General features: G+C 43.2%; 1 protein-coding gene across 1 annotated transcript in view; it reads right to left on the reverse strand.

The window, feature by feature from the left end:
• STARD13 (StAR related lipid transfer domain containing 13) overlaps window positions 1-792 on the reverse strand; it is a 227,009-nt gene extending 226,217 nt beyond the window's left edge. Inside the window, exon 1 of the mRNA XM_011223638.3 lies at window positions 408-792. Coding sequence (XP_011221940.2) covers window positions 408-531 — 124 coding nt within the window. The 5' untranslated portion in view covers window positions 532-792. The remainder of the gene's footprint in view (window positions 1-407) is intronic.
• Between the last annotated feature and the right edge of the window lie 12,456 nt (window positions 793-13,248).

The raw sequence follows: 13,248 nt of genomic DNA on the forward strand, positions 1-13,248 counted from the left end.
TGCCCCGCGTGGAAAAGGCGACGTTGGAAGAGACGCAGCCCTCGTGGAGGGCCCCTTGCGCTGAGCACTCATTCATTCCCTGGGTGGAAGGCGGAGGAGCAGGGGCCAGCCTGGCGCAGCGGCCGCCCGAAGGAAGACTCGCCAGGTAAGCCCGGCGGCCGCTCTCGGCCCCGCGTGTAGCGTCTCGCCGGGCTGTCAGCGCGCGCGCGGGGCGGAACCCACACCCACGGGGCAGCGCGGGCGCTCAGGCCGGGCCGGGAGGGGTGAGCACGGCCGGCTCGGCCCAACCCCTGGCTCCGAAAAGCCTGTGCCGGGGAACCCAAAGCGGCGGCGGGCGGTGGGCCGGACGGACCACGCCGCCGGCGCCTCTTCCTGCCCCGCGGCCCCGGAGTCCCGCGGGCACCGACCTGCCAGCCGTCGCTCCCGGACGTTTTTCCACAGCAGATCCCAGGCTCTGGCCGTGGAATCCCGCAACTGCTCACTGATGGACCGCCTGAGCTGCGTCGGGAAGGGTTTCCGTTTGCTGGTCATTTTAGATCCGTCCTCATAACGACCAGCGGGCTCGCCACCGCCACTCCCGCGTGGCCCGCAGCTCAGACTCCCGGAGACTCGAGACGCCCGGAGCGGGACGCCCGCTGGGGTCCCGGGACCCGCCGCGGGCGCGACATGGGTCCGCCGCCGTCCCGCGCTGGGGCTGCTCGGCGTGCGCGGGCCGGGATGCGCCGCCCGCCCCGGAGCCGAACAAGGTTAACCTCTGCGCTCCGTCTACTCCTCTACTCCTTTCCCACTTTCCCTCCCTCCTTCCCCTCGGCTGGGCGCTCCGCCGCTCCCCTCCCTTCCCCTCCCTCCCCTGCTCTCCCGGACAGTCTAGCGCCCCACTCCTTCCCCCAGCGAGCTTTTCCTCCCTCCCTCGCCTAAACCTGACAGCCTGGCCCCGATGGCCCCCATGGCCCCCGCTCACGGAGTTTCCACCCCCTTTTCAGTTTCCCTCGCAGATCAGGGGCTGTACCATATTCCTATTTCTTGATAGTTTCCATTTTTCAGTTTCAGAATCGCCACCATCACAACCACCGTAACACAAATTTTAAACTATGCCACAGCTGGTGCCATTATAACTCATAGTTTTCCTGAATTCAAGTCACTTGAAATCATCTATTCAGTTTGGCTGACATTCTTTTGGAGTTGGAAACTAGCGTTCTAGGATTTTATGTTAATCTTTCCTGATTTTATCAATGAAATGATGACCTGGCTGCAATCAACAATCAAATGATTTAAAGAGTCGAAGTATTACAGCCACTGTGTTGGAGGAAAAGAACTTGTAAAGATTAAGGTCAAACCGCCAGGAACCCCACGTTAAAGAGATTTACATACCGTGGAAAAGCATTAGAATCTGCATGCACTTTTAAAAGGTAGATATTATGAGGAAGTGAAATATGAAAATTGAAGAATTTTAAGGTATTTTTTAGTCAGTAACATGAGGCAGGCTTATAATCAGAAATTAACTGATTCCTGCAGGGAAGAGGGAGGAAGGGCGCTGGCTTTTCTACAAATACCCGAAAAGGTGATGTCCAGGTCATTTTACTGGGCTCCAAAGCCTCACTCATAAGATGAGGACAATGCTAGTTCAGGCCTCAGGGTGTCCTGCTATTCTCAATGTTTTGCTTCTAAAGTGCTCAGGGGACCTCAGAGAAAGTCATTTTGACAACATTTGATGTAATTCAACGGTGTGATTAATGTCACACATTCCAAATTTGGTGACAGGAATTGAAATATTTGAAGTATTTCAAGTTGAAATATTTCAAAGAGAATTATCCAAACAGTAAAATTTCTGAAATCTCATTTCTTTTAAAATGTCTTTGAACAAGACTGCCAGAGAACCAGCTTAGTCAGCTGTGTTTTGTTTTGTTGTTTTTTTTAATTTCAGGTGCTCCACGTGAAGTTTGAAAATTAAACTGTGGAGTCCTTTCTCTATTATACAAACTGCTACTAACTTAAGGAGTGGGAACTATCAGCCAGTCCAAGTCCTCTTGCTACAATTTCACACTTTTAGTAAATATTCCCTCCACTAGTTTATACTGTTGGTAGAAAATGGGGGGAGAAACGATGGTAAAAAGAATCTTTAATCGTCTTATTTTGTTGTCTTAAATAACCAAAAATGTTCATTAATGAAACACGCTTCAGAATGAGCTAGAAAGTAATGATTGAGCTCTTGTGCGCCATCCTGGTAAACCTTTGAAATTGTCAGTTATGAAGCAATAAGTCATGGATCAGAAATGGACTGGAAACTATGGCAGCCAGTTATAGACTAATCCAGATAGCTTTCTGGACCCATGCCAAATACCCTTTTGATTACATCCTCTGTTTTGTATGCATGTAAGCTGGTAACGAAATTCTCTGGAAGGAGAAAGACCTGTGTTATCTTAAAGTGACTGCTATACAGTATAACAACATGTTTCACAATTACGTGCCCAGGGAAGCTGTGTGTTTAACTTTTAAAAAGGACCTAATTGAATCAAAGGTAGGCAGGAGTTGTAACAATGTTTGCACAGGAATAGAACAATACAAGGGAGAGTCCAGCTATTTCACTAATCATTTAGCTCCAAAGATCCCGGACCCCTACTACTTTTCTATTTTAATACATATTTTACATTCAGATGGCATGGCTTAGGGGTTTTCTTTCAATGATGAATTTGAAGATAAATTCGTGCAGTGCAAATTTGTTTAGTTCTGGTTGTAGAAAAGTCCCTGAATTCAGGTCTGTCCAAGAGAAGCCAGAGGAAAGACTCAAGTGATCTTCCTGGAACAGGTGCCGCCTGAGCAGCTTATGCCACACAGCTCAGCCCAGCTCACTGCCTGGCCCAGCTGCCAGCCTTGCTGCAGGAAATCTCACAGCTGTGCACATGCTGCTGCCACAAATGCAAGGCTTCCAAACTCACAGGAACCTCAGGGCTCCTTGGAGTCTTGTATACAGGCCTTTAGCATCCACAAGCCCTATCTCAAAGCGGAACCTTCAGTAAAACTCCTTTAAAGACACCCTCCCCCCCCCCGCCCCGCCCCCGGGGTCTTCACCTTGAGCAGATGACGATAAAGTCTACTTCAGAGGAAAAAAATCCCCACCCCTGCTATCTAAGAGAGGCACCTCTTCCTACTAAGACCTAATCCTCCACCTGCGCTCTGTTTACCAACCTTTCTTGTCCCTATGAGGACTTTACTACGTCAGTCATTGCCTCTATATCCTTTACCCTCAACCTTCCTCCCAAGAGGCTCACCCGTCTTTAAACCAAACCAAAACCCCCATAGCAAGGTGTGCTGCCTCTATCCTCTATCTCTTGGAAAAAGAAATCTTCCCTTATCAACCCTGCAATCGGATGTTTTGCGTTGTTGTTGTCCTTTCTAGGTCATGTGGACAATGGGACACTGCTGACCATTCGATTCCTCGTGACACTGGCTTGTCTCATGCCTGTCAGGCCACACGGCTGAGGTGTTTGTCCTCAGAGCTCCTCTCTGACCCCCTCAGTGTTGGCATTCCCTAGGTTTCAGTTTGCAGCCCACTCCCCCCTTTTCCTCATGCTTTTGTGTCCTTGGGTGATTGTATTCCTTCCCAGAGTTTCATCCTTTACCTCTCAGGACCCAACTTGGTACACAGAAAAGTACTTGTGTTTAAGAGTGCAGCTGGACACAGAGGATCATAGGGGAAGGAAGGGAAAACTGAAGGGGAAGAAATCAGAGAGGGAGACAAACCATGAGAGAAACAAACTCTAGGAAACAAACTGAGGGTTGCTGGAGGGGAGTTGGGCCAGCGGGGGCCGGGGGATGGGGTAACTGGGTGATGGGCATCAAGGAGGACATGTGATGTATTACATGCAACTGGTGAATTACTGAACTCTACATCTGAAACTAACGATGTACTACATGTTGGCTAATTGAATTTAAACCATTTTTTAAAAGATTTTTATTTATTTATTTGTCAGAGAGAGAGCACAAGCAGGGGGAGCAGCAGGCAGAGGGAAAGCAGGCTCCCCGTTGAGCAGAGACACCAATGTAGGGCTCAATCCCAGGACCCTGAGGTCATGACCTGAGCCGGGAGGCAGACACTTAACCCACTGAGCCACCCAGGTGCCCCTTGGCTAACTAAATTTAAATTTTAAAAAAAGTGTTTGGCCAGAGGCAGAGTTGTGTTTGACTCTGGCAAGTTTCCTCCCCTCAATACCACCTACCTATAAGATTATCTTGTGGATTTAATGAAATAATCCACTTGGCACGAAGAAAGGATTCAGTCAGTGAATGCTACCGCGCTGCTGTTCTATCGTTATCACATTGCTGTCCTATCCCTCATCTTTCCAGAGCCCCTCCAAGGGACCTTTCCTGACACCCAATCTAAATAACTTCATTACTTCCTCTCGTGGCATCCATGAGTGTTATAATTTTCTTTATAGCACGTATCACTTCGGACATTTTCTTGTTTGTTTGTGGACTGTCTCCCAGGCAAATCTGGAGCATTATGAGATCAGAGGCCTTGTCTGCCTGACTCACTAGTGCGTACTCAGCACCTAGAACAGTCCTTGACAGTAGTGTTCAGTAAAAACTTGTGGAATGCATGATCATACCCCAGCACTATGTATCATTTACCTTACTAATGGGTATCTCTGAAATCTTCCCCGAGAACCTGCTCTTCCCTCTCCAGTTCCTGTGTTACCCGATGGTACCACCGCCCGTTACATATATGTCCAAGAGAGATGCCTAAAACACATTCTAAATTCCTCCAGAATTCCTGATATCATTTCAATCTTTCTCTGCTTCTCCATCTCAAAGGACTGGGGTTTGGTCAAGTTTTCTTCTTTCCTCCCCTGAATTTCTTTTTATGAGATTCACTTTGGAAAGATATTGCCCTCACTCAGCTCTGTCTTTATACATTCCCTCCGCTGACAGACCTTCCCCTACTTTTTTTTTTTTCCTTCTTCGCACTTATCCTTCAGGAATCAATTCAGATGTCAGCTCCTCCTGAAAGCCTTCCACAAATCCCAGTGACTGGGGTGTTCCTCCTCTCCTGTGTTCCTATAGGACACCTTGGGCCCAGCAATCACAGAGCACTGTGGGTAGCTGTCTTCTCTCAGCCACCCTGCCCCCCATCCCCCAGTCCTGAGTTCCCCCAGCTGGGACTAGTACATTTATTTCTGAATCCCATGTGCCTTTCTTACTGAACAGCCCATAGTGGGATCCTTTTCTGACTGAATAAATATTCTATTGTAGTTTTAGATGACTAGTTATTACTAGGGTCTGCTCCTTAGTATAAATATAAATTTTAATTATGCCTGTGGCTGTGCTGCTTCATTATCATGAATTATCCCTCTCTTTTCTTATGTCAAGTTTAGTAATTTTAAATATAGAATACATAATAATGATTATGGTTTTTATTTTTTTTTCTTTTTTTAAAAGATTTTATTTATTTATTTGACAGAGAGAGACAGCCAGCGAGAGAGGGAACACAAGCAGGGGGAGTGGGAGAGGAAGAAGCAGGCTCACAGCAGAGGAGCCTGATGTGGGGCTCGATCCCATAACGCCGGGATCATGCCCTGAGCCAAAGGCAGACGCTTAACTGCTGTGCCACCCAGGCGCCCCTGCTTATGGTTTTTAAATACAGAAAATTATAAATAGAACCATTAAAATTGATAACATCTGAAAATTTTCCTTTTCAGTTTTTTCTTTGCATGTTTAAAAAAGCTGAAATAACTTTCATACCAAATTTTGAAAATTTTTTTCATTTAGTACTAGATTGTGAGATTGTTCCCTGTCTATTAAGTTTTTTTCAGTGAATATGTACATTTCTGTTGGGTAGACACATCATAACTTACTTTAAAACCTTCACAAGTTCGGACATTTCATTCCAAATTTCTGAAATTACAAATAATACTACGATTAACAACTTTGGCTATAAAGGAAAAAAAAATATTTTTTCTTCACCTTCTCTTAATGCTATATAATTAAGACTCATCACCATTGCACCCACAACCGCAAGTAAGAAGCAGGACTTGCCACCCACCCTCCTATGTATAAGAATGCCAATGACTCTGGAATTCTATTAACTTCTTATCTCTCCTACTCCCCCTTCTCGTCCAACCCATCCCGTGCCATCACTCCTTATACCTCAGAATGGAGATGCATAGGGATGCCTGGGTGGCTCATTCTGTTAAGTGTCTGTCTCTGGCCCAGGTCATGATCTCAGGTCCTGGGATTGAGACCCACATCAGGCTCCTTGCTCAGTGAGAACCCTACTTCTCCCTCTGCCTGTCGTTCTCTCTGACGAATAAATAAATTAAAAAAAAAAAAAAAGAATGGAGAAGTATATTCTTCTCACATGCTGAGTATTTTGTTGTCAGAAGCCTCGCTTAAAAAAAGAATTACGTTTCTTCTAACTGTACCAGGCCTGCAAACCTTTGTCAGGAGCCTATGGCTATGACCCATTATTTCATGTTGTTTTTCAGCTTTATTGTAGGAAATTACCTTCCTTACAGTGACCCATTTCCCCTCACTGCACAATAGAAGGGTAAAGAGCTCAGTGTGACTCTTTCCATGCATGCTCTTTCTCCCAGAGAAACGTGATGTGGCAGCCATTCCTTCAGTGCTCCCTTCAGGCTATATTTCAGGTCTTGTTATAGAGACTCCATTTATTATTTATTATTTATTTCCTCATAAAAAATGTTGCTGAAAGTTCTGGAGAAGCCAGCTTTCATGCTGGATCCTTAGCTAATCGTCACCAATCTGTACCTCTCCCAGTGGGTGTGTCTTAGTGCCCCACTGCCAAGCTCTGAATCTGCCAATCTTCTAACGCTAACAGTTGTGATTGCTTTTGGGTTTTGTTCTGTTAATTGAAATATTGTTGGGCTCCATGCTTTCTTGGAAGCAAATTTAACGTTAGCTGTGAGCTCTGCATTGCCGATCAAAATCTTTGGCTATGTTTAGTATTTTCCTCATGTACACTGATAAATGCCTGGAATCTTCAGCCTTAATGCCATCTCATAATATTTCACTGACTTCTCCCATATTGTAATTCCTTTCTGCATGTTTCATGTATGGTTTGGGGACTATGATTACCACACAGGAGATCCTGGGTCAGTGTGTCACAAATCACTTATTGTATTCACAGGCTACTGGAATGGACGAAGTGTCTAGAGATTGGAATCATCTTGATGCCGGCTTGCAGACACCCTGCGGCATTCTTCAGCCTGTTTATTCAGCCATAAAGTTTGAACAATGTAACTTCCTATATAACCATGCTTTATTACATTGATACAGGCAAATTGACCAGTTAAGATTCATCCATTTTGCGATGACTGCCTGTATACGGAGGCTAGTTTTAGACCTCAGCATGTTTTGGGGACACTCAAACATACACTGGGAAGCACTGTCTTGGTGCTACCAACCTCTTTAAGGTCAAGAAACATATCCTCTGAAGAGCTGGGAAAGGCAGTTCCCTGGCTTGCTTGGGCAGTAAAGTGGTGAGGCAAGTAAAGGAGGCAGGTTGATACCCTGGCTCCCACCAACTGGCTGTGTGATTTGGACAAGTTACCATTCTTTTCTGTTTCTCAGCCTTGGCATCTATAAAATGGGAATAATAATAGTGCTTCCCTCAGAGGGCTTTTGGCAAGAATCCAGGGCAATAAAACATGGAAAATACTTAGAATGGTTCCTGTCATATAATGAGCATTCATTAAATGTTAGCTATCATTATTAACATTATTTGGCCTACATCAATTCTGCAATTCTCATGAGATTCCAATCCAGCTAAATTTTGCATAGCATCATACCAAATAACAAGAAGACACTAAAGAGTGGCAGAGAATAGCGATGAACTGGGGAAGAATAAGACTGGAATTCAAATCTCAGCTAGGAGAATGATAAGCCGCAGGACTGGTGGAAGCTACTTAACCTTCCATAACGTCAGTTTCCTTACTTGTCAAATGCAGACAAGAACATTTGCTCCACTTGCCCTGATCAGAGTTAAACTATATGTGAGAGAGGCTTCTCAATTCAAAATGCTATCCCAATGGAAGCTGTTGTAGATAACAGGAAACATTGGGGACGACTTACATTTGGAGCTGGTACATTGCCTACTTAAATACATTAAAAAATGTATTCATTCAACAAATGTCTTTATCTTGAGTGACACACCTTTCCTTTGGTGACCCTGTGTTCCACCTGCTGACATGATTTCAAGGCCATTAAGTGTGTGGTGTGGACTGTCAGAAGGGGCGGGGACCCTCATCCCCTTCCCTGGGCCAACCTCCCACTGCCATTCTACTTACTCCACAGATAGGTACGGAGCAAATCTTTGGCCTCTTTAAAGATAGGCAGCATATTCCACATTCTAGAGGCAAATCTTTTGGTGAGATCTCAGCAGGAACTCCCAACTTGTTACTTAACCTGACTAGATATGGCATTAACTTTAGGAATTTTTTCACTAATAAGCCTTTGCCCTAGGTAAGCACTATGCAGGATAAAGCACTTTGTATAGATTACCTAATAGAACAAATGCAAGAAGCAGACATTTACCTTAGGAAAAAAAAAAAAAACTGGCAAAGAAACAGGCTCAGAAAAGTTATAGGACTAGATTATCAGCTAATATAAATTGCGGAACCAAGACTCAAGGCTGATCTCTGTGGCCAATCCCAGCTCTCATTTGACTCCCCCTTGCCCCTCACCATCTAAGCTAATAGTATTTTTCCTCCCTTGTTTGTAGAACTTAAGAGGTTGTGGGACAATACATTATAATCACTTAAGAAATGTCGTCTCTGTCAGTCACGAGATTAAGCCTATTTCATTATTTAAAGTAATCTAGAGTTGACTTGTATTCAAATCTTTCATTAAAGCTCCTGGAAGAAGTCTGGTTATCTAATAAAATTTCTGGGGTTGAACCCATTTTCATGAAAGTGAGGACCTTAAAATAACTTTGGGTCCCCTAGTCCCTGATTTTTTCAGATGCAATGAGGGGCTACGAGGACAAAGACTGAATTTTGTCAACACCCAGCGACACTTTCTTGTTGTCACTAATAACATTATAATGAGTATAAACAATATTATAAAGTGTATTTCAATTTCTGATATTTTAAAAAGTGTAAACTTCAAAATGTACCTCTTCAACAGAAGTTGTCCAAAAGCAGCTGATTTTTGCAAATGTTAAGTGTTTTCCTGTTAGCGCCTTATAATAATGTGGTGAATACAAAGGGAGTTATGTTGAAGAGTTTCTGGGGCAATGGAAATTACTTTCATCATGTAATATGTATTTTTCTCCTGTCTTCTCTTAGTTGAGCATTTTTTCCTTCCATATGGGATAATGCTGTGTTTTCTTTATCACTTCAGTTGTGCCCCATTGGTCATTCATTACTAATAATATATTTTTAGTATAATTTATTTTTAGTAAAATATTTTGCAGGTATCATTGAAAATAAAACCTCCTGATATTAATTAGGAAAAATTACAAGTCCAAATCCATCCTGGGAGTCTGCGAGATCGTTCCGGATTTCATGGCTATTATTGCCATATCTATTCTATTTGTGTGACCAGAGCCTCTGTTTCATGTATCTTTGCATTCTTTGTGCCTGGAACTGTGCTTGGCACATGGCATTCTCAAAGAAAATAAATAAAATGGATGACTGAACTTGATTTTCTTAACTTGTAGGTCTCTGCATACCTCTCGCTTCTTTCGAGGCCCTTCCTGACCACGTCGGTGTGCCCCTCTTGCGTGATCAAGGCTCACTAACTCTGACCACAGCGCATGCCCACGTGACATTTTGTGTTTATTTTGGCTATTGCCTAGCTTGCCCCTTCACTAGGTTGTAAATTTCAAGAGAGCAGGGACTTGTCTTTCTTCCTGGACTCTCGTTCCCAGCACCTAGGGCAGTGTCTGGTACAAAGTGGACACTTAATGGATGCATGTGACAAATGAATAAACAATACGTCATTTGCTACAAAAGCTCATGTGACCAGCATGTTCTTGTCCCCTATCTTCTGGAGAGTTTAGTTCCTTCGACTCACAACTGCTGGGGTCTTTGTCATCCCTTAACACCCACCCCTGTGGACACGCCCTGGGCTAAGTCACCGCCCACAGTGCTATGCTTCCAAAATCTCAACCTTCATCTCAGCTTCTATGATGATCTTGGATCTTTCCAGCATTCCTCATCTTGTCTCAAGATCTTTTGCTTTTGCTTTTCCTTTACTTATTCAGTCCCTCTCCAGCCTCACGCCTTTCCAAGCCTTGGCTTAAAGTCCATGAGCCAGCCTCTTCACCATTTTCTCATTGCACACACAGCTGTTTCAGTTTCTAGCTCTCCCACACCTGTCTCCTCAAGGCCCTATATCCACTCTTACCTCCAGGCCACGACAGGCTGTGGATGAAATCACAGAACTGCAGGGACAGGTGACACAACGCTGCTGGACTGAGAGTTGCCAGCACTGTCGGCGCCATGTCTCTGGCTGGCTTTCATTCCTGTTCCCCACTGTGGCTGTCTCAAAACCTCCCCAATCTCCTTACAGCCATGCACACTCAAAATCATTTTTTATTGTGGTAAAATATGCATAATATTTATCATTTCAATGGCCCATTGTATACGATTTGGTGACATTAATCACATTCACAGTGTTGTATAAACATCACAACCATCTGTAGCTAACACTCTTTCTTCGTCCTCAATAAACACTCTGTATTCATATAGAAAAACTCTCCCCTCTGTCCTGCCCACAGCCTCTGGTGACCTCTATTCTACTTTCTGTCTGTTTGAACTTACCTATTCTAGGTACCTCCCATAAGCCATGCACACTTTCTTCCCTCTTGCTCTTGGCATCAACACTTGCCTGATGCTTCACAGAGAAAACAGAGAAACTGCCAGTTCCTTGAATGCACCGCACCCTCTTTTGCCTCAATACCTTTGTACTTATGCCTCCAGCCTGGAACACATTGGCTCTTCCTTTTCATAGATCTACCTAAACTCCAGAGAGTAACTATTTCACTACCCCATTGGATCATGACCCCTTTGAGGATAGGAAGTAACTTTTAATTTCTCTATCCCCAGTCTGGAATATGGTGCCCAATACATGGTAAGTACTCACTATATATTTATTGAATGAATACAAATGGAAATAGGGCCTGAGGAGTGAGCTAGGGAAGATGGGTATGTCCATGTGTTTGCTACCCACTCAAACATTGAAATATTTAGCATCAAGCCATTAGACAGAAAGTAGTAGATATGATACAAACACATATGTCCTAAGGCACAACTGATAAAATAAACAAGAATGACAGGAAATAATAGTAATACACTATGGGTAATATTAGTAACTACTTTCAATATTTAATCAAGCTGATAAATTTAAAATATTACTTAGGGTTTTTTTCCTCTAAATTCTGACTTGAGAAAGTTAATCTTGTCATAAATTAACTCCCTCCCTTCACCCAAACCAGGGTTGGAATCTAAGGCTTTCTGTATTAAAATATGTATAAATGTAGCTAGTTTAGATAGTTATCACTATCTTAAATATACAGTAGAAATGAAGTGGGTTAGCTTTAATATGTTAAGAGTATACTGTTAATTTAACACATAAACCTTTTGGGACTCTCTGACTAGGAATACAGTACTGTAAAACAAAAAATCAATAATGTCTTATCTAGGGGAAAATATGACTTTCTTGTGGTTTAAGTGTGTGATTTAAAAGGGGACTAGAATAACGATTAAGAAAAAGAAAAGAGGGGGAAAAACTGTAGGATGTGGATAAGAACAGAAAGGTAGCAGCTAAATAAAGCCAGAAGGAACAGAGAAGGGCTCCAATACCACATACCAAAGTCCTGTGACAAGAGCAGAACAAGGAGAATTTAACCTGGAGGCAAAAACTCCAGAGTCATGCGCAGTTGGTCACCTCTCATGATAGCAGGAGGTAATCACAAAAACAAATTGATTTAGGCTCATCTAAGCCTCAAGTAGGAAAGGACCCTGGTCCCTCTGGAGAGAAGGAAAAGGGACTAAAGGGAATGGAGGGTCTGGGGTGCTGGGCCAAACAAAAAGTCTGTACCCTCAAAGAATTCAAATTGGCAAATTAAGAGAGAGTAATAGGAATTGGGAAAGGGATTGTTCAGCACCTTTAATTTGGGCAAAGGTCATGAAGCAATATCAAACTGCACTTCTGATGCACATCAGCATCGCACAGCTGGTGTCCCTGCATTTCTTTCCCTGTCACAGGTAAAACAGACATTAGAAGGGCTCTGTAGCCTGCATGAGAGCAGTCAGGGCTGGAGGAGAGAGCCCTGACGGGGAAGTGAAAGCAAGGTGGCAAGGCTAGAGATTCTTCCCACTGGACCCTTAGGTGGTGGAAAATCACAAGATTTTCTAGCAGATGAAATGACACGTCTTTCATCAAATGGTCTTTGTAGATGAACCATGGGCAAACCAAATACAAAATGCAATCCCTCAGCCTTTAGTACCTTAAAGAATCAATCAAGCCGTCTGGAACCCTCATGTATGAACTATAAATTCACTGCAGGTCACGTGTCTGACCAGGAAAGCATATTGGTCTGTCTACTGTCCATTCAGTACACTTTTCCTGATATAACTACAAACCATAATCATTTTCACTTGAGACATTAATTATCCCTGCTCACAAATTCTTTGTTATTTTCCTAATTTCTCTTTAATGGTTTTATTTTATTTTTCCACTTTCATGTTTTTATATAACACTTTAGAGATATTATTGGTGTGACAAAATATTCACCCGTTGGTTCTTTTATGTTAAGTAAGCGTTTTCTTAATACTATTGGTTGGAAACTCCTGTCACAGGGGTAAATGGCTTTTTCTCCCTATGTACAGTATCATAGGTACAGAATAGCTTAAACTTGGCTCTGTAAGTGAATTATATGGACATACATATCACTTGGTTACAACTGTTAAAAATTCTTGCAAATAATGTTTCCTAAGATTATACGGTTTGCTTAAAAAAGTCAGGATAGAGGCTAGAACTCTGTCACAGACACTGGAGGAATTTAATAAATACTTCTGAGGCTGATAAATACGTTTGTTCTTAGATTTAACAGGATTTCCCTGTAATTAATCTGGACACAATTAATCCCGAGAGCAGGGCTATTTCCAAAGCATTAATTCATTCTTCCAAACCAAGATTTATTAGAAAGAATGATTTTAATCTGTGTTCCTAATGTTAGCTCTCTCATTATTTCTAGTAAGGCCATAAAACCTAGCAGGCACCTGC

This window comes from Ailuropoda melanoleuca, chromosome 7, assembly GCF_002007445.2.
Source record: "Ailuropoda melanoleuca isolate Jingjing chromosome 7, ASM200744v2, whole genome shotgun sequence".
In the NCBI taxonomy this organism is placed as follows: domain Eukaryota; kingdom Metazoa; phylum Chordata; class Mammalia; order Carnivora; family Ursidae; genus Ailuropoda; species Ailuropoda melanoleuca.